The 22,563-nt window shown below is 41.0% G+C and overlaps 1 protein-coding gene across 1 annotated transcript in view; it reads left to right on the top strand.

The window, feature by feature from the left end:
• The first annotated feature begins 570 nt into the window (after nucleotides 1–570).
• The window catches only part of LOC122811460 (proteasome subunit beta type-9-like), a 203,749-nt gene continuing 181,756 nt past the window's right edge, over nucleotides 571–22,563 (top strand). The window contains exon 1 of the mRNA XM_044083314.1: nucleotides 571–721. Coding sequence (XP_043939249.1) covers nucleotides 671–721 — 51 coding nt within the window. The 5' untranslated portion in view covers nucleotides 571–670. The remainder of the gene's footprint in view (nucleotides 722–22,563) is intronic.

Raw genomic sequence — 22,563 nt, 5'->3', positions numbered from 1 at the left:
AATGTTAAATAAAAATAAAATAAAAATAAAATAAAAAATAAATAAAAAAATAAATAAAAATAGTGGCTACATATGGCTTTTTAAACTCTTCCCCTGATTACCCAGCCTGCCTGGTAAAGCATGACATTTGGACAAAGCCCAAAATAATAGGGAGACAAAGGCCCAAAATATAGGGACAGATTTTAATGATAGTTTTCACAAACTTAGTTGCCTGAATAATTGGATTTCTGTTAGCATACTTTTTCTAAAGCCTATGAACCACGGATTTTATGAGTAAGAGACCAAAAAATACGAGGCAAAAATCTGCACAGTTGAGAGGTATGCTTAGTCTACCTTTACACAAACACTTGTGCTACATGCTACTGATCCCACATCAATATAGCTGTACCTACAATTCCTCGACATGCTCTCATTCACATAACAAGGGAGGGGATTCCTGTTCTGCATTAGTCAAGTGTTAAAAGGACCTAAGGGCGTTTTCTTCTTGGTATTTAGAGGTCTGATTTGCAAACAAGTAACACGTCATTAGTTGCTGGGTAGGGGTTAGAGATTTAGGTTTTGCTTCTTGTCCCACTAGTAAGCGATCCATGCATATCATCAAGCTGGACAGCTCCTGGCAGTCAGCAACTCACCACTAATCGTTTACGTAGAAGAAAGCTTTGTAGAGATCATGGACGAGGCGCCGGATTCCGAGTGGATAACTGCCGAAGTCAGCACCGGGGTAAGGATCAAAAGCCATTGGAACTCTCCAGCTGCTAACCAAAGGCAACTAGTAGGGGCAATGGTGAAATTTGCAACAATACATCTGTAAACTAATGTTGTATGGTGCTTGCCACGATCTTCTGCAAAGAAAACCATTGTGATACTTTTCTTGGTTTGCTCCTTATATGAAAGTTTCTTGCACGACCTGATATGTGCTGCTGTCATGGTGTTTAATCCCTGATAGCTAAATAATAACTGTGAAAGCCAAACGTTGTTATTTTGTGTTGTTTGGTTGTATAATTTCATTTTTATTTATTGATTGAAAATAACAAAGTACTTTCACTTTCGGGCTTAGCTTTGGTTTCGCTTTTGTTATATTTAGCTTTAACCGTAGAGGGGTGGTGGTGCGAATTCTCACTTCACTGGATAAAGAATGTGGACTGGGAATTAATTCGCGTTGCAAATCGCAACGTGTGCACCTACACGCACAGACACATTGTAGAAACCTTATTGTGGTTATTGTCTTTGAAGTGTTTCTAAAGGCTCGTATGGAAGAATGTTTTAACGGAGTTATAACGAAAGCTGACAAAATTCGTATTATCAAACTTGCTTCAAGTTGCTTGATACCATAGTCCTCAGCCATTCAGGGACAAATCCAGAAATAATCAGGGACACGTTTAAAATATTAGTACTGTTAACTCGAACCATTGATAAAATAATAGAATGTGAATTAATATACATTTTCTGAACTAAAAAAAGCCTAGACCTCTAATTACTATCATTATTTATTAAGTGTAATTCACCACCTTTTCACCAACTGCCACTAGTTTTAAGAGAAATTAAGAGTGACATCTAAAATTGAGTATAATATCAAGGGCAGTTGAGTGGTATGCGTGACAGCATCGGACACTAAGTTACTCATAAGATGTGATGTGATTAGATGGTCTCCATCAGGAGTTGCTGTTGTGTCTTTCGACTTTTCCCGGTTAGAGATCGCCACAAAGGAACTCCGGTCCGCTAATGATGGCAGTAGATTTTTACGTGCCGAGTTGCCGGCCCTGACGCACAACCTTCAACGAAGGTACGCCCATTCACGCAAGTCTCTACACAGAAGACGCTCTAGCTGAGAATCGAACAGGACAGCGTGTTACTGTGAAGCGACAACGTTACTGCAGCAGCAGCACCACCACCGCAGTATTGTCTCCATCAGGAGTGAAACTCGTAAATCAGTAATAGAAGACATAAGAAGAGGAGTGTGTTGTTAAACTTATTTTTTTAGATAGTCTAAACTTGGATATGGCACCATCACAGATGCAACTGTTTCATAAGTTTTCATGCAACTGTGGCACCGTAAAATTTCAGGCTCTTTTAATTATTTGTGGTGCATTTATGTGAAGTCATCCATTCAAATAGTCCTACATATAAACTGTTGGCAGAAGTCCGATTATCTTAAAAAAGGTGTGACTGTCAGGGACCATATCAATTCAACCTGCCGTCTTATTCTTTCTTTCTTTTTTGATAAACTTGCTCCATGTGCCATGTTTCATCAGTGCGGCTTTGTCAAATATAGTAAAAATATGAATTTGATTTACTGCTGTGATTGAATTCTGCTCCTTCAGCAAGACTGCAACAAAACTGTCTTATACATATTAGTAAGAATGCATATATTTGCTGTAACAACTCACTTTCTTAGGATCATAGGAAGTTAGTAGGTTTTTGGCCCAGAGGTCCTTATAAGCCTAGCCAAGAGTTTAGCCCATGTTTAGACAAGTCGGCACCCAAAGCCCCTGTCCAAAAGGGACATAGGTGGAATCCCAGGGATGTATTTTCTGTTTCCCATCCAGTTATCCAGGTTGCATTTGAAAAGGGGTAATGAGGTACTTTGCTTGATGTGGAGAGGCAGTCAATTCCACAGATGAGGGAGTCTCTGGGACACAAATCTGTCCCGCCAGCAAGTCCTATTGATGTCACAGACCAGGTCGCATGTGCGGGTTACTTGAGTGGAGCTTGACGTGCAGATATGCAGCCGTCCCATCAAGGCGGGGTCTGAGATTGCTTTTTATGGCAGACAGCGGTCACCTCTGAGGAGTCTGTATGAAACTGAGTAGAGGGACAGGGTTTTTAGCCCGTCTGTGTAGGACAGATGACTGAGGCCCTGGATTCTTCTGGTAAGTAACCTTTGTGTTCTCTCCAGCTGCTGCATGTGCTTTGCGAGGTACATGCCGAAGGGGGAGTTGTACACAGTAACTGGCTTTATAGGGGAAGAATACAGGGATGTTATGACCGCCTTGTCCCTGGATGAGATACCCTTAATTATGAGGTGGGCCACGTAGAATGCTTTCCATACAACAAAAACAACATGGTGGTCAAAAGTCAGGTTGCTATCAACCTGGGTGCTAAAATCCCTCACGACTGATTGCGTGCTTAGGACATTGTTATTAATGTGATAATATGTGGGGATGTCACTGACCCCAAAGGGGATGATTTTGCATTTTTTGGCATTCAGCCTGAGGCCATATTTCTGGCACCAGTCATTTGTTTTGGTGAGACCCTCTTGGAGGATGTCCACATCACTTGGGGAATTGATGCCCGCACCCAGCTTGCAGTCATCTGCAGACTTGGTCAGCCATAGCCCACTGGTTTTGGCCTGCACCTCAGAGAAGTATTTACCGAATAACAGAGGCCCCAAGACTGATCCCTGGGGTACACCGCTCGTTACGGGTCTATTGCTTGAGGTGGTTTCCCCCATTTTGATTAAGTGGGTTCTATCAGTGAACCAGTTTGCTACCTATCTGGTAACATATGGATTGATGTCTAGTTGAGAGAGTTTATCTGTTATGCCTGAGTAGGGAATAGTGTCGAAGGCTTTGGCCAAGTTAAGGTAGGCAGTGTGCACTATGTTCCCCTCGTCCATGGCTTTGGTGACTGTCTTCAAGAAGTTGACCAGATTTAACAGACATGACCTCCCTTTGACAAAGCCAAACTGTGTGGGGTTGAGTGTTTCGAGGTTGCCAATGTCCCTGTTAATGAGGTCCATTGTAATCCGTTCCATGGCCTTGCAGATCAGGCTATTTAGGCTGATGGGTGTATAATTTCTCAGATTGGTGGACGCTCCACATTTGTGTAAAGGAATGACAGTGGCTGTCCTCCACTTGGCTTGGACAAAGCTGGTACTCAGGCTTTGGTAGTATAGGGTGCCTATTGGTGCAGAAAGTTCATGTCTGAGTTAATGTAGGATGCAGCCTGGGATGTTATTGGGTTCCATGGAGGCTGTATTTTTTTTGCCTTTGAGAGGGCAGTGATGACCTGTTCCCTAGAGATAAGGGGAGGGAGGGAGGCAAGGGGGGTTTCTAGAGACTTAATGCATGTTTAGATGCTCTCTTTTTGACAACAGACTAGTATTTTTTTTTGTCCTTTTATAAAGCTTTTATAGAAATCTAGTCATAGCTATTCTGTTAATAGTTTGCAGCTACGGAAATACACCTATAGCTCCTTCACAATTTCATCTCGTAAGTTGTTTGTGTCCAAGGTGAGATATATCAAATTCTGAGACAGTATAGTGGCTTTCAAAGAGGTTGCCATCAGTTCAGTGAGTGTTTAAAGGCAATAAAGCAGTCCAGCCATGACACGATGAACTTCTGTCATAATGCTTTGATTATATTTACCTGTGTCTTGCACACAAATTAGGCCTATTGTGTCATTATGTTTCCACACGCGCTGTTCCAGCATAGATGTTTTTGACCCCACCACCTTCAGAGTAACAGGTTGAAGGCAGTGACTACTATGCAACATGCTTGAGTTGTACTGCTTGGAAGACTAGGTTCTAGCTTTCAGGTCTGGTGAACTTGAACATTAAAGTGACCATTTGATTCCATCCTGAGATTGTGCATAAAACTTGAGGGATGTTGTGGTATAACCCTTTTAGAGTGCTTTCAAAATTATTGATTTTAAGCTGACAACACTTCTTTGTAATGTAATTAACTGTGCAGTTTCTTGCCAGAGTTTAGAATGTAAGCATGTGTTATTATTACCTGTCTCATATTTCAGAGCACTTTAATGAAATAAACTCTCCTTCACTTTGAAAGACTATCACTCTTGTCACACAATTAAGAGATCACAGCAAGCACATGGATATTCAAGTGCTTCAGCATGGGACAATTGCAATCCAAGTTTCTTGATTTGAAAGCCACTTCCTTAAGGTTGTCACAAAACTATGAACTTATGAATATTCAGATTCCTAACTAATTTTGCAAGAGACATAGGATGGATGACCATAGCAATTTTTGAAATGTGTCTTTCAAACCTAAAAGAATTTAAATCCCTTACATCCACTACAAAATGTAATACCAGGCTAACAGAGCACCTAACATTTTCCAGACTGTGCATATACTCATTAACATAGATAACCTACCCCTTCTCCATACCCTAACAGTTAAAAGACCAAAGCATGATCAATGGAATTAATCTGAAGCATTAAACTCGCAACCATTGTAGCTGACACTGTTCTTATCTGCTGCCACACTTACCAATTTATGGGTCAAGACTAACTAGAACAACCTTAATCTATGTAAATCTGTGTTCCAAATAAGTTCATCCTGATATTCACTGTAACAGTTATGTACATATTCGTAATTGTGATTGCTTCATTTCTGTGCTAAATGTTTAAGGATGTGCTCATAGATATGCAGTGTGTCTTAATTGTATTAGCTCACTCATTAAGTTTTCAGTTTTGTGTTACGTACGCCCACTATTATAGTACTTTCCTCCGAATATGATACCTATAAGTTACATTTTGTTTCATTTATATGTATGTACATGAACCAGTTTCATTCTGGGCCTTCATCAAAATGGACTGTGCCTAGATAACATTTAAAATTAAATATAGATATATACGTATACATATATATATAGAGAGAGAGGTGTAACTCAAAAGGTAGAATCCACATTTCATAGATATGTTTTCGTGGGTTTAAAAAAGAAAGAAAGCACAAATGAGTGAATGCTCATTTGAATGAATCACATATGGGGTAGAGTTTAATTTTACATAGTGCATTGTAAGCAGGAGTGTTCAGGAAAATTAATATTTGAATGAAAAAGGGGTGTTTGTGAAGAAGTTCGAGCCTGTGTTATAACAATTGTGAATATGCAAGTGTAAGGGGGGTTAGGGTTAGTATAAGGGTTAGGTAAGTGGATAGATTCAGTCTTGTGCATGTTTTTGTGCAGTGTCTGTCCTGTGTTCTTCTGTGTTGCGTAGTGGTGCTGTTAAGTAAAGGGTTTTTAGTAACATAATGTGTAGGGTCATGGTTAAGTATAGGGTTACGGTTACAGTTAAATTAAAAAAAAATAAAATAAATACTTCTGTCCATCCCCATCTTTCACATAAATTAAGTAACCATCTAGTTGCAATCAACTTGCCAGCATGTTTGGTTGACCGGTGTGAACTCACAACTGGTCTTCCATACATGTGAAAACTTTAATTTGAGGCTACTAGTGCTACTTCTAAGTAAATATTCCACATTTTTCAGTTTTGCAGTTTTCTGTTCTTCCTCTGCGCTTTCAATTGCTTTTCCTATTCATAACCTCCCCTCTCATAAAAAGTGGCACATGTGCCTCAACCCAGCTCTGTTATCTGTACAATGTAACTGTGCCTAACTTCCACCACATATGCATTTCTTTTCCTTATCATGAGAGAGAAAGAGAAGTATGCAAAGCACAGAGTAAGCCATACTATTTTGAGCAGGAGTTCCTTTGTAAGTAGCCGGTTATCATGTAATACATGGCAAAATGCAACATTTTACATGACATATTTTAGTCATATTACCCTTTTGTGCTATGAGTTGTAGGAGGGACACCTTACAGGGGGAACATCATATCTAGATTTATTTATTTACATATCAGCATGTAAAAAGCTATGATGGCTATGTTAACAAAAATAAAACTGAAATGATTTTATGAGAAGGGATTTACACAAACGTTGGGAGGGTGGCCTAATGGTTAAGATGTTTGCCTTGCAAACACAAGGTGCCAGGTTTGAGTCTCACAAGGGTTAATTAGCTAGGCTTAAAATGGCTCACAAGGGCAGTTAGGCTAGTACTAATCTTTGAACCTATGTGGGGTGTGCAATTTTACACACATACTAATTGGGCACTGGGTAAAGTGGATGGGTGGCATCCTCTCAGCTACACCTTGTTGTAGGGAATGTTCCTCATTTTGAGTCTTAAAAATTATATGTTCCATGCTGTTACACACATAAAGGGATTGTCTCACATCTCTTGCTTAGAATTTTTTTAATAAATATCCATGATAAATAGTAACTAAATATTAATACTGAATTGTATTAATACATCACAATAACTGTTTTAAGTAGGAAGAAACACTTAATAGCAAAGATGTGAGCTTCTTATTTTTTTAGTACGTGGTCATATTTTGTCTGTTTTTGACACATTGCAAGGGGCAGAGTTCCACATTTGGGAAATAGAAGGTTCAAAACTCTGTCTGCTGTTACAGCATTAAGTATTTTAAACTCAGATTTGCAAAAGTGTAGGAAGTGACAAGCAGATACATAATTAATTTTCAATTAAACAATTGTAAGCTTTTAATTTATTTTTTTTCATTATCTGCTACTGAAACTTTAAGGAAGATACTGTGTATGTACGTATAGGGGTTGAATGGGTACAGAAGTGTAACTGGGGTGGGGGGTGAGAGGATAGCCACCCTGGGTACAGTGTGTTAGGGGGGTGAAATCAAGAAATCTGTATTTTTTTTTTATTTTTGCTCTTCATGACATTCTTCTATGAGACAGTAGAGCATGAGGGCATCAGACCTAATGCTTCTCCTACTTAGAGAAGAGAGCATTGCCAGATCAGTGAAAGGGCCTTTTTTCCCTTGTTCTCACTTAGAACATGAGTGTGTAGGATATAAAGACATGCATGAGAGGTAGGGCTAAGGAAAATCACTTGTAAGGACCTTTTTTTTCTTATCAAGTGGAGCATGAGGATGTAGGGCGTTAGGATGTGTGGGTTAGGTCTTTAGGCCCTGATGAGGAGAACCAAATTGGAGTAAAGAGTGCATGAGCGCATGGGGTATTATGGCTTTAACACTTGGTGAGAAACACCAAATTTTTTTTTTGCTCCACTTACAGTTGAGGGATGCCAGATCAGGGAGTGGCATCGAGAGCCAAATGAGCCAGCTACATATCTGAATGGGTGAGTTTGTATTTGATTCTGTTCAAGTGTGGAGGGTGTGATGTTGAGTGGATATGTGTGTGTGTGTTGTGTTTAACAAATGGCCCTTGATCTTCTGTAAAATTTGAAATTAAATTTTTAAAATAAATGCAAATATTTGTGATTGTTGTACATGTAAATGTGGGAAGGATGGGCATGCTTATCCTGTGGGGGAAGGTGTGCACCTGCATGGTCCTTGCTTTATCTCCTTGGTGGAGGCTGAGGATACATAAGGGAGGTGTGTTCTAAAATGGGAACAGGTGGAGGGCATTAGCTGAGTACACCATATGTCTCTGTTGAGCATTCGCTCATAGATTGTACAGGTGTGTGCAGGTAAAAATGAGGAAGCTAGGGCATAAGAGACAAACTGCCCTGGCAGCATTATGATGCTGTGTTGGTAGGCCTCATTCTCCTCATTCACCCCAAGCATGGGTTGGAGTAAGTCTGGGGAAGTTAGGAATGCCCTGTAGACTTGGTAGATGAAGAGAAGCACCGGTGGCAGCTGATGGACAGTTGCAGAGAGAAAAATACCTTAAAAATAGATCTTTACATAACCCGTACTCTGTTACTAGAATAATGTTACATTACCTAATATTGTTAAAGATTAAAAATGACCTCAAAACTAATGTAAAAACACACACATAAAACATTCCAATAATAAAAAGCAGTGGAAATAATGTAAATCCTCACTGAATATGCAACTTATGCAAATGGCATAATTAATACATTTCATTAAACTGAATGTGAAGCTAATTTACTCTAAAAAGCACAGATCGGATAACTGATTTTTTCATGACTCATAGCTTAAGCAGGCATTTACATATTTCATGTACCACACACCAGACCTACCATGTATTCCATATGCATATATATGAGTGTAGGTGTGTCTGTACATGTATATTACATGTACGTATGTGTATTTATGCATGTATATTATGCACACACACACATACGCACACACTGTGTGTTTATATATATATATATATATATATATATATATGTGTGTGTGTGTGTGTGTGTGTATATATATATATATATATATATATATATATATATATATATATATATATATTCATATTTGTATTTATGATACCTCCTAAATATTACACCATTTTGTGTTCAAACAGGAATAGTTAAACTCTTTTAGTCAACTCTTATTTTTCATTGAAAATGCCTGTTGCATTTAGTGAGATCAATGAATTCTGGAGGTATGAAAGTTTTTCTTCCTAGGCTACATGATTTTAGAGTACTAGTATGTTCAGAGGTGAAGAAGTGTGTGAAATGCAATGAGGCTTGCAACCCTGCAAAAATACTTTTTTGTTAAAGCTCATTTTTTTGCATTATCAGCTTTATGTTCTTTGCATCAGCAGCATCCCCCATTTTTCTGATTTTACAGAGGGTTGGGGTGTTATGTCAACTGGTACCACCTCTCTTTGTGTCAGACACATACTCCTACCTTCTTCAACATTCATGTCCTCCTGCTTCAGGATATCTTTCACACAGTCTTTCTGTCACTTGGCCGGGCATTCTCATCTCCTGCCTTCTTCTTCTCTCCCTCAAATCTGCTTTATCAAATTATTTTCTCATTTTCTGCACACAGGACTGAACCATAGTAATTTGTTCTCTTTGACCTTCTTTGGTCTACTTTGGTTTCCACTTTAATGTCCTGATTTCTTAATTCATTCCACATTGAACATCCTACCACCTGTTTTAGGCACTTCATCTCCATCAACTTAATCCTCATTTGCTGTGTGCTCACTGCCTTGAATTCTGTACCATACAGCTTTACTCGTCACACCACTGTTGTATACACATTCTGTTTCAGCATTTTTGTCATTCTTCTGAAAAGTTTGTGCCACTTGGCTGCAGCACCTTGGAGTCTAGCTTTGATCTCCCCATTCATACTTCTCACAACCATACTGCCCAGATACTTGCAGCTGTTCCAGTATTTTCCCTTCTGTTTTAATTTTCAGCTTCTTCTGATTACCTCTATTTGCTGTCATTACCACTGTCATAGTTGTACTTGTTTGCATGCCATTTACTTGCAGTTTTGCATTCCAGTCTCCTGTCGTTTGCTGAAGGTCCTGTTCTGAGTTTGCTTATAATGCCATATTGCCCGCATGCAGTAACTTTGTTGATCTGTTACTTCTGACCAATTTACTGATAGTTCATTACCAGTATGAACAGAAGTGGATTCAGAGCAGAACTGTGATGCATACCCACTCCCACTGGAAACACCTCCATGATTGAAAATACTGTTAATACTTGTGTTATTGAGGCCTTAACATAGCTTGCAGTAATTTTACCAGTATTTCCCTGACTATGAGCCACTGCAGGCTACTCAAATGAGCTTTCTTGGGGCCTTGTCATATGCTTTCTCCAAGTTTAGGAATGCCCAGTTTAACTCTTTCCTCATCTCTAACGTTTTCTCCACTAACTGTCTCCTTGCACACATTGGGTCAGCTGTACTACATCCTGATCCAAATCCAGACTGCTCATCTCCCATCTTACTTTTTACAGCTGTATATATTCTTTTATCAGCTATTCTTTCCAGCACCTTCTTGCATTGTGAGATGAGTTGGTTACCTTTGTACTGCCTGCAGCTGTGAATATTGACTTTGTTCTTGTACAGTAGCACTAGAGTACTTATTCTCCCATCATCTAGTGTGTTCCTTTCTCTGTTTACTGTAATGAGTACCCTCAGAAACCATTTGTCCTTTAAAGTACCCAGTATCTTCATCATATCTGCTGTAATATCTCTGACCACTGATTGCTGCTAATAGCCATAAGTAATTTATGCTAGAGGCTGACTGATTCACTAGGGATAACTTTGCAATCTGTGATTTGACTCCAGTGCATTTTCCTTATTAGAGGGACGTTTACCTGAGTTGCATGTTGTCCACTGATGTATGTAGTCTTGTGACTGTGTCTCTTGACAAGCCATATGTTCACAATTGAGCCACTTGCCAAGTTGAAGTCTATAACAGCATCTCCTTCATTATTCCTGTTGCCCCAGTTATGTGGATTCAGAAAATCCTCATATCTCATTCTTTCTTTTCCAAAATGACCATTTAGATTCCCTGTTATGAAGGCATCTAATTTTTTCCACTTTATTGAGAAGAACTTGCACTTGGTGCCTGAATGTTGTCGTTTCCTTGACATTGCACTCTGATTGAGGAGCAGAGGCTGAGATCATGAAGACTGTTCTTTCTTTACAGTGTAGTCTGATTGACATGAGTCTGTCACTGATTCTGAAGGTTGTATCTTACCATTTCTAGTCTGTCATCCTTCTGAGTAGAAAAACATTGAGCAGCCTGCCTGTTCCTGTGGGAGTGGTTACTGACTTGAAACTGTAGTTTTATTGGCCATTTTGGGTCAATTCCAAACTCCTTCATCTTCTTCTCTTAAAACCTGGTTGCCTCGTGGTTTTGGCGTCTTTTCAGGCTTGTTGGCTGTTGGTGAATAACCCACCAAGAGGAGAAAATGCTGAGAGAAGAAAGATGCCACTTTTGAGATTTTAAGTATTTTTCCACTGTTTATTTGCTAAGTTTTTCTGCATAGCCGCCTATTTTGAGCATTTTCTGGCTTGTTAAACTTGATTTCTGCATTAGTAACTGTATTTAGAGAACAACCTAGAGCTGTTTACTGAATTTCCTGTTTGCACTTATTTTTAAAATCGTTTTTTTCTCAAAACTTGCATTTTATCTGTCTTTGGCCTAGTACTCTTGTGTGGGGTCATTTACTGCACTGTTATAACTTGTTGATACTTGTGAACCTCTGCTATCTCTGAAAAAACAAAAAATCTTGCTTTTTTCCCACTTTTCTGAGATTTAAAAAAGTTCAGTTACAGGCTTGCTGTTCTTGAACTGTTTGTAAGTTTCTTGGAGGTCATTTTTTGCTTGGGCTAAAGGGAAGTCTCTCTGTTGATCAGTGGCAGTGAAAAACATTGAGCAGCCTGCCTTCCCCTGTGGGAGTGGTTACTGACTTGAAACTGTAGTTTTATTGGCCATTTTGGGTCAGTTCCAAACTCCTTCATCTTCCTCTCTTAAAACCTGGTTGCCTCGTGGTATTGGCGTCTTTTCAGGCTTTTTGGCTGTTGGTGAAGCACCCACCAAGAGGAGAAAATGCTGAGAGAAGAAAGATGCCACTTTTGAGATTTTAAGTATTTTTCCACTGTTTATTTGCTAAGTTTTTCTGCATAGCCGCCTATTTTGAGCATTTTCTGGCTTGTTAAACTTGATTTCTGCATTAGTAACTGTATTTAGAGCACAACCTAGAGCTGTTTACTGAATTTCCTGTTTGCACTTATTTTTAAAATAGTTTTTTTTCTCAAAACTTGCATTTTATCTGTCTTTGGCCTAGCACTCTTTTGTGGGGTCATTTACTGCACTGTTATAACTTGTTGATACTTGTGAACCTCTGCTATCTCTGAAAAAAACAAAAAAAATCTTGCCTTTTTTCCCACTTTTCTGAGATTTAAAAAAGTTCAGTTACAGGCTTGCTGTTCTTGAACTGTTTGTAAGTTTCTTGGAGGCCATTTTTTGCTTGGGCTAAAGGGAAGTCTCTCTGTTGATCAGTGGCAGTGAAAAACATTGAGCAGCCAGCCTGCCCCTGTGGGAGTGGTTACTGACTTGAAACTGTAGTTTTATTGGCCATTTTGGGTCAATTCCAAACTCCTTCATCTTCCTCTCTTAAAACCCTCTTTTGCCAAGTTTTGCGCGTTTTTGTGCATTCCACAACAGCAGGCACCGCCGGCTAATTGGATTTAAACTATTCCTGGCTCCACTAAGTCTGCTCTTCACTTTTTCCCTTAGAAATGCTCTATCTCTCAATTTAAACACCATATTCTCATTCTAAGGCCCTTCACTGGTCCAATTAAGTAATCCTACAAGTTAGCACTATTAAACCATAAGCACTACTTACTCTTATACTCCCTACGATTATCCTGTCCTCTATTGGTCCATCTTAAATTCAGTTTCCCTATATTACTCTAGCATGTCCAAAGGTCAGTCAGTGGTTTCCTCTCCAGTCCAGCTGGTGAATCTGGGAATTTTGAGGCAATGTTACAACTGTCTCAGGTACACGGACAACCCTCTCCTCCTCCAAACAGGTTCAAATATATGTGAGAGATGCAACTATTTAGCCAAACTGGAGGCTGAGCTCTCTCATCTCAAAACTGGTGTAACCAGTCAGGAGGAGAAGGTAACCTCACACAACACAATTCCAGTATCACATAGTCCCACCACATCAGCGAACCAAACACATAAATACACAAAAACATACTCGGAGGCTCTAAATAAAAATCAACCTAAGCAACAGAGACCTCCAAAGCAGACATCCAAGCAAACGCTACCTCAAAACAAAACACACACAACACATAGCCCACAAAGTCAGTGTGCCAAGCAGCCACAGCCCTTAAGGCTGAATAACACACCTGATACTCTTGTAATAGGTGATTCTATTGTCAGACACACTGACGTCCCGCTCACCAGGCTGAATAAAGAGAAGGTCACGGTGAGCTGCCTGTCAGGTGCTAGGATCCGCCACATAACACAAGCACTCAGGTCACTCCAAAGCAAATACAAATATGACTCAGTCATTGTACATGCTGGTGTGAATGACCTGAGACGTACATCCCTGGACTACATGAAAAGAGACATAGAGGAGCTCTCTGATCATGTAGCCCAGGCTGGTATGACCCTGACCTTGAGCAGCATCTTACCCTCACCTAGAATGATGCCACAGTACAAAGACAAAATGATCGATTTTAACAATTGGCTAAAATTTTGGTGTCATTCAAAGGGGATCCAGTGTCTGTCAGCCTGGGATGACATGCTCGACAAGCCACGTTGCTTCGCTAGGGACGGCTTGCACCTGTCACCACTGGGCTTTTGGATATTGGCAAAGGCTCTTGCCACCCCCATAGTGCCTTTTTTTAGGAAAGGCTCAAAAGTCAAACCCACCCCCATAGACAGCACAAGGAACAAGAAACTAAGGGTAATGCTGCTTAACGCCAGAAGTCTTAACCTCAAGATGCACGCACTTGAAGCTCTCCTCAGTATGGAGAACATCGATATCTGTGCAGTGACAGAAACCTGGTTCAAGGATCCAGAGAGCTGCCCAGCACTACCAGGCTGTACCTCATATCATGCTTTTCGGCCCCAAAACCCGGACCGAACCACAAAAGGAGGGGGAGTTTCCATATTTATCAAGGATATCCACACCTCCAGGTTAGTGGCATTGCACAAAGTATCGGAGACTATCCATGTGCAACTAACAGTGGGCAAGACTGCTTTTCAGTTTATAGCATCCTACAGACCACCCTCTCAAAGTCAGGAATCCCACTCGGCTTTCCTGAAAACATTGGAGAACATGAAGAACTCTCCAAACACCATTATATTGGGTGACTTCAACTACCCAAACATTGACTGGGAGCACTACTCAAGCCCCAGCACCTTAGCCCAAAGGTTCATGGAAATTATAAACTCAAATGCTATGGAACAACTAGTCACCACTCCCACAAGAGGGGACAACATACTAGACCTGATCATTACCAACATGGGGACTCTATGCTCCACACCAGAAGTATATCCCTCATTGGTAAGATCAGATCATAAATTAATTTCACTGGATGTCCACATCCCGACCCCACCCCCAGCCCAGAAAACCATAGTGAAAAACTTCTCAAAAGCGAACTTCTCACTTCGCAAAACCGAGGTGGAATCCTTCAAGGCGCCAGGGCCAGTGGAAACTACGGCCCAAACTGCAGAATCCTGTATAAACGCATTCTACAGACATCTCCAGGAATGCATGGATCATGCTATCCCAAACAAAACCAAGACCCAATCATCCAAAGGCAGGCGTCCAGTCTGGTGGACCCCTGCCATAAATAAACTGTACAACAGAAGGAGGAAGCTACTACATGATAGAGCAAAATCCCCAATAGGGAAGGCATCTCTGATCAGTACTAGCAAAAAATTACGATCCCTCATAACATCCTCCAAGGCCAGCTTCGAGAGAAAAATTGCACAGGACACCAAAGACAACCATAAGGCTTTTTCAGTTATGTTAGGAACCTGGGATGCAACTCCCAGACTTGTTCTGAGTTGATTCTAAATGACAAAAAATACACTGAACCCACAGACATCGCCAATATCCTGGCAGACAGGTTCAGTGCAAACTTCTCCCCCTCCCCAAAAGAGCAAGTATCTATCCTGGCAGAGGGCTGCCTCCCAAACATCTCTGATGCTCAGGTGAAGGCTGCCCTCTCCAAAGCAAAAAACACTGCTTCCATGGGACCAGATGGCGTCCCAGGTTGCGTCCTACATGAACTCCAAGAGGATCTAATCCCTCAAATAAAACAGCTATACAATCTCAGCCTCACTACAGGATATGTGCCCACAGAATGGCGTAAGGCAACAGTGGTCCCACTCCATAAAGGTGGAGCCTCTACGGACCCTGGAAACTATCGCCCCATAAGACTGACTAGCTTAGTCTGCAAGGCTATGGAGAGGATCATCATGGAGCTCATAAACAAAGACATTGGGGACCTACAGACACTAGATCCTACCCAGTTCGGCTTTGTCAAGGGCAGATCCTGCCTTTCGGAACCTGGTTGACTTCTTCGAAACAGTCACCAAAGCCATAGATGAAGGGAAGGTAGTCCACACAGCATATCTGGACCTTGCAAAGGCATTTGACACAATACCCCCCTCGGGCATCATAGATAAGCTATCCAGCTTAAATATAAACCCCTATGTCACAAGATGGGTTGCAAACTGGCTCAAAGACAGAACCCACAGAGTGAGAGTTGCTGGAGCCATGTCAGACTCGAAACCGGTCACAAGTGGCGTCCCACGGGGTTCTGTCCTGGGACCACTCTTGTTCGGTATATACTTTTCCGAGGTACAGGCAAACGTGGGAGGACTATGGCTCACCAAGTTCGCAGATGACTGCAAACTGGGTGTCATAATCAACTCTCCAGCTGACACAAACATCCTTCAAAAAGGTCTCACAGAGACAGATAACTGGTGCCAGCGCCATGGTTTAAAGCTAAATGCCAAAAAATGTATAGTCATACCCTTTGGCAAAAACAATGTGCCCACAAATTACCACATAGGCGGAAACCCATTAAGTACAGAGAAAGTTATTAGGGACCTGGGGACCCAAGTTGATAGCAATCTCTCCTTTGAAAACCACATTGCCAAAGTGGTTAGAAAGACCTTCTACATAGCCCACCTCATCACGAAGGGTTTCACATCTAGCTCAAGAGAGGTAATCGTGCCCCGTTATTCATCCCTCATCAGGCCCATCATAGAATACAATGCCCCTTTTGGGATGTACTTTACCCGACACCTGCAGCAATTAGAAAGACCCCAAAAGTATCTCACCAAGAGGATCAAGGGTCTCAAACAGATGCCATATGCTGCTCGGTTAAAAAAACTCCAGCTCTACTCAGTTGCATACTGCCTACTTCGAGGCGATCTATGCCTGACATACAAAGCTATGTCAAATCCAGAATTAATGGACATGCTCCACCTCAGTAAATCTAAATCCCTTAGAGCCACACGCTCGAGGGACTTGAACCTCAGCACAGAAATAAATAGAACTTGCTGGAGGGACAGGTTCATAACCCAGAGGCTCCCTTCACTCTGGAATAGAATTCCAGTTCATGTGAGGCAGAGCACCTCACTGAATCTCTTCAAGAAGAATCTCGATAGGTGGGTGGGGGATCGTAGATTTGTCCCAGGGATTACTCCCGTGTCACTATTAGACAGAGGCACAGTAAACTAAACCTTAAAAAGGGCACAGTATACTCAAATCAAGGGGTGGCGTAAGCCATACAGAATCGGGCTAGGCTTATAATTGCCCCAGGGCAGATAGCCTAGTATGAACCTACGAACCTATAAACTGTGGATCCAAGGCCAGTAGGCTTTCCTGGACTGCCCTTGCAAGCTTCATTCATCAGGGAACCTATTTTCAGTTTAGCAATCCTTAGTTCACTTTTTCACAGGTTAATTGGTTTTACAAGCAGCTTTTACTCAAAAGAACTATTCCAAGTAATGTAGTCTGGCAAATTACCAACCCGTAACTTACAGATGCAGGACTTTTTTGTGGCAGACAGACAGTGGCCAGTGAGAGTGGGCATACCCCTCCAACTGTTAGCATGGGTCCCTGACCTAAGTCAGAATATGCCAGGTCCTCAAATCACTTAGTGTTGGCAAATACCTGTTCCCCATTTGTCTGCATTAGTTGATGTGACCAAGTCACCTTGAGCCAGTGCTCTTTATATTTACAGCTGTATTAGTTTTCTTTATTTAGTTTATGGCTGTTTGTTTAGTGTTAAATCTATATATGCAGACATATATGTGTTTATATATATATATATATATATATATATATATATATATATATATATATATATTTATATAAATATATATATATTAAGTCCATATTTATATTTATTTGTCTGTGTATATATTTTATAAACAGATATAGCTGTCATATGTGAATGCATATGTATTTATCACATTTTCCTCACCCTAAGTGGGGTGGTCAGCAGACTCTTTTCAACTGCATCATGGGCCGGTTGGGCAAAAATTAAAATGTCACATGTCAAATAATGCTGAGCAAGTATAGTTATTACAGCAGTTTTCACAAGAAGATTTGAGTAAAGGAAATAACACGATTACATAACAATGTTTACAATGATTAATTTGATTTATATATGTACGTATGTATGTATGTGTGTGTGTGTGTGTGTGTGTGTGTGTGTGTGTGTGTGTGCAAATATATAGATAGATATAGCTATGTATATACATTATATATATAAATTAGATATAGATATACACACATGCACACATATTTCATGAAATCATGGACTAATGAAAGTTTTACATTGACCTCTGATCCTTCAATATGTTGCTGATAGTGGAAATAGGAAGAGTGTCACATTTTTCCCCTGACAGTACATACCTTAAAATCCATCCCCAAGTTTTGCTGGATAATGAGTAGATGTATCAGGTTCATCAAGCCGCAGTTCAATATAATGGAGCTTGACAATCTGATATAGATATATTATTTGTGCATGCGTGTGTGTGTGTTTGTATATGTGTGTGTGTCTGTGTGCATGTATGTATCAGTATATTACATTACATCTTTGTATATGTGTGTGTCTGTGTGCATGTATCAATATATTGCATTAAATCTATAAAACTTTTAATCTAATCGCAAAACATCTAAAACTATAATCTAAGACACGTTTCATCTAAAATTTCATATACAGCAAATATTCTTCCAAAAGTTTTTTTGCAGGAGCAAAGCCCCCTTGCACTCCCCAAACCCCTGTACTTAACAGGGTTGCACAACTGTAGAGAAGATAAAACACCACACAATCATTGCTGATGCACAGACACATACTTCTGTGTGGGCATTAACAAGGTACAAATTGCACACTAGACTAATATGCTTTGTAATTTGTACTATCCTAATACAGTAAACCACACTAGCATTAATTCTCTATAGTGTACTTCATTTTTCACGTGTGATTAATTTAACTGTCTTATAAATGAAATGAGTTTTGGATTAAATGTTTAGATATTTTCAGGTTATGCAAAGTCTGTCTTAGAGCTAGATCTGTCAGCCTGGGAAGACATGGTTGACAGACAACGCTGCTTTGCCAGAGATGGTCTGCATCTGTTTCTTCTTTGCTTTCAGATACTGGTAAAGGCATTAGCCAACCCTACTGTGCCTTTTTTAGGCAGTGTCAAAATAACCAACCTCTCAACATAACAAAAATCCTGTCTAGATAAACTCAAGGTACTGCTGCTTAATGCTAGGAGTCTAAACAAGAAACTGCACTCTCTGGAAGCTCTCCTCACTTTGGAAGATGCTGACATCTGTGCAGTCACGAGACATGGTTCAGAGGTGCGGAAATCATCCAAGACATGCAGGGCTACAATGCCTTCCATACGTTCTGACCACAGATTGAGCATAAAAGGACCAAAGCAAGGAGGTGTATCCATCTTCATTAAGGATAAATCCACCATGAGGCTGGTCAAACAGTATGACTGTCTTGAGCTGCTCCATGTCCAATTGGGTCTACTATACATGGTCGACATTTCAGAATGTCGAAGACCATATGACAGAGACCATATGATCGACAGTCGAAATGTCGACCATGTAATAAAAAAAAACCCACAACAACTTACCTTCATACTGGTAGCAGGGTGGCTATGCCCCCATGGGGGACTCTGCCCCCCCTGTAACTTAAATATACCAACTCCGAGATCGCACCACAGTGCGGAAGATGGAAATCTTTCAATTCCACACTGTACGGAGATGCCGGTTTTGCATGGTCAACATTTCGAATGTCAATCATATGGTCTCGGCCATATGGTCTTCGACATACTGAAATGTCGACCATGTGTAGGGGACCCATCCAGTTAACTATAAGCCAAGCCCTCTACCACATCATAGCTACCTATACGTCCCTCACCATGAAACAGGAAAAGCATACCGCATACCTGGACTTACTGGATTCACTTGCCATACAGCCCAACAACTTACTCATGGGTAATTTTAATTATCCTACCATCGACTGGGAAACATACATAGCCAATAACATGCTGGCTCAGAGGTTCTTGGGCTTTGTGAATGCAAATGCTCTGGAACAGCTTGTCAGCACACCCACAAGAGGCTCAAATATCCTGGACGTAGTACTCTAATCTGGGAGAACATTGCACTCCCCTGTATGATGTCCTCCCTGATAATACTGGACCATAAATCAGTCTCATTTGATGTAATTATAAGACCAGATACCCCATCAAGTTCAAAAATGCTTAAGAATTTTTGTAAGACAAATTAACCTCCTGCTAAGTGATGGTATAAGAGATTTCAAAGTCCCCTTAAATGCAAACTGCTATGCAGAGGAGTACACCAATAGCCTGTATAACAACTTAAGCAGTTGTATAGAATTGGCTGTACCTGACTGGATTAAAATCAGGTCTTGCCAGAGAAAAACAAGCCACCCTTGTGGACCCCTAGTATAAACAGGCTGTACAACAGAAAGAAACTACTGTCCACGAACAAGAGGGAACTTGTTCAGCAGAGGAAGAAATTCCTATCTAGCTTAAACAAACTATAACTAGAGATCTTGTCAAGTCTTCCAAAGCTAACTATGAAACAAAAATAGCCACGCTAGTTAAGGATAATCACAAGGCATTCTTTAACAACATCCAATATCTAAAAGGGAATACCTAGCTATGTGCTGAACTGGTTGTAGATGGCACCACTCATAGTCAGCTGGAGGTAATAGCCACCCTGCTAGCTGACAGATTTGAAGCAGATTTCACCGTTTTCCCCTGCAGTCATTCCCCCAAAGTATAACTGCCACCATTCCTCAACCTATTATCTCAAGGGAGCAAGTCATCTTGGTGCTCTCCAAGGCCAAAAACACAGCATCAGTGGGACCAGACGACATCCCAGGTCACTATTTTAACAACTTAAAACATGATCTAGCAGACCCACTTGGATCCCTGATTAATCATAGCCTGAGAACTGGTTATGTTGCAGTGGAATGGAGGGCAGTAGAGGAAAACCATCTGCAGAAATTGAGACCATCAACCGAACCTAGGAATTATAGGCCCATAAGCTTGATTAGCCTCATGTGCAAGGCCATGGAAGGAATCATTATGGACCTTATTAACAAGGCCATAGGTAATCTCCAGACTCTGGACCCAACCCAATTTCGGATTCGTTAAAGGTAGATCATGCTTGTTAAACATTGTTGACTTCTTCGAGAAAGTCACCAAGGCCCTGGATGAGGGAAAGACAGAGCATACCATCTATCTTGACCTAGCTGAGGCATTTGAAATGATTCCCCACTCAGGTATTATGAGAAAGTCTCCCAGTCTCTCATTTGGGAATTAACCTCTACATTACCAGATGGGTAACTAACTGGCTCCCTGACAGGACACATACTGTAAGAGTGGGTGACTTCACCTTTAGCCAAAGACCAGTCACCAGTGGCATACCACAGGGTTCTGTGCTGGACCCCTTACTGTTTAGAATTTATTTCTCAGGAGTACAGGCAAACTTGGACAGCCTGTGGTTGACCAAGTTTGCTGACCACTGCAAATTGGGAGCAATCATTCAGTCCTCCAATGATGTTAATATACTGCAGACAGGGTTAACACAGACAAATGATTAGTGCCAAAGCCATGTATTAAAGTTAAATTGATAAAATACATTATTATTTCCTTTGGGAAAGTTGACATCCTTGCTAATTAACATTAGAGACATCTCCCCCTTAAGTGTAGCCTAGTGGTACATGATCTGAGTACTCAGGTTGATAACAATCTGTACTTTGACCACCACATATCCACAGTAGTACCTAATTGAGTACAATGCTCCTTTTTGCATGAACCTCACCAGACACCTGCAACAGTTGGAGAGAGCACAAAGGTTTCTCACCAAGAGATTATAGGGTACACAAAACAAGTCTTATGCAGAAAGGCTCAAAGCCCTGTCACTGTATTCTGTCTCCTACAGCTTACTAAAGACTGACCTGTGCCTGGCTTACAGGGAAGCCTGCGTCCCGGCTCTGATGGAAATGCTGCACATTTGTAAATCAAACTGCAGGAGGGTCACTGTTCAACACCGGAAGTATACCCCTCACTGGTGAGATCAGATCACAAACTAATCTCGCTGGAGGTCCTCATCCCACCCCCACCTGAAATAAAAAAGACCACAGTAAAGAACTTCTCGAAAGCCGACTTCACACTTCTAAAGACTAGTGTGGTCTCCTTTAAGGCCCCCGAGCCGACGGAAAACAGTACTCAAGCCGCTGAATCACTTACAAATGCCTTCTACCAGCACCTGCAGGACTGCATGGATAAGGCAATCCCAAGCAAAACAAAGACTCTTTGTACCAAAGGCAAGCGCCCAGTCTGGTGGACCCCAGCCATAAACAAACTCCACAACAAAAGGAGGAAGCTACTACAAGATAGAGCAAAATCCTTAAAAGGTAAGACACCCTTGATCACTATAAGTAAAAACTAAGAGCTCTCATAAAATCATCCAAAGCAAATTTTGAGAGAAAAATAGCTAAAGACTCAAAAGACAATCATAAGGCCTTCTTTAGCTATGTTAGAAACCTGGGAGGAAACTCCCAGATATGCTCAGAACTAGTTCAAAATGATGTGAAGATTACTGATCCTACAGACATTGCCAACATACTGGCTGACAGGTTCAGTGCAAACTTCTCCCTCCCCCAAAAGGAAAGATATCTATACCAAGCGATTGCAGCCCCCAAACATCTCCAACGCCCAAGTGAGAACTGCTCTCTCCAAAGCAAAAACACAGCATCCATGGGACCTGATGGTGTCCCCGGCTGTGTGCTCCACGAACTCAACGAGGAATTAAACCCACAGCTAGGACAGCTGTTTAATCATAGTCTTACCTCTGGATACGTACTCCAGGGAGTGGCGCACTGCAACTGTGGTCCCACTTCACAAAGGCGGTGCCTCCACCGACCCTGGAAATTACCGCCCATTAGCTTGACAAGCCTTATCTGCAAAGCCATGGAGAGGATCATAATGGACCTCATAAATAAAGACATAGGGAATTTGCAGACTTT

Source organism: Protopterus annectens, chromosome 9.part0, assembly GCF_019279795.1.
Source record: "Protopterus annectens isolate FY-2018-M chromosome 9.part0, PAN1.0, whole genome shotgun sequence".
Taxonomy (NCBI): domain Eukaryota; kingdom Metazoa; phylum Chordata; order Ceratodontiformes; family Protopteridae; genus Protopterus; species Protopterus annectens.
Note: the sequence above shows the minus strand (reverse complement) of the source record. Positions and strands in the feature narration are given on the sequence as shown.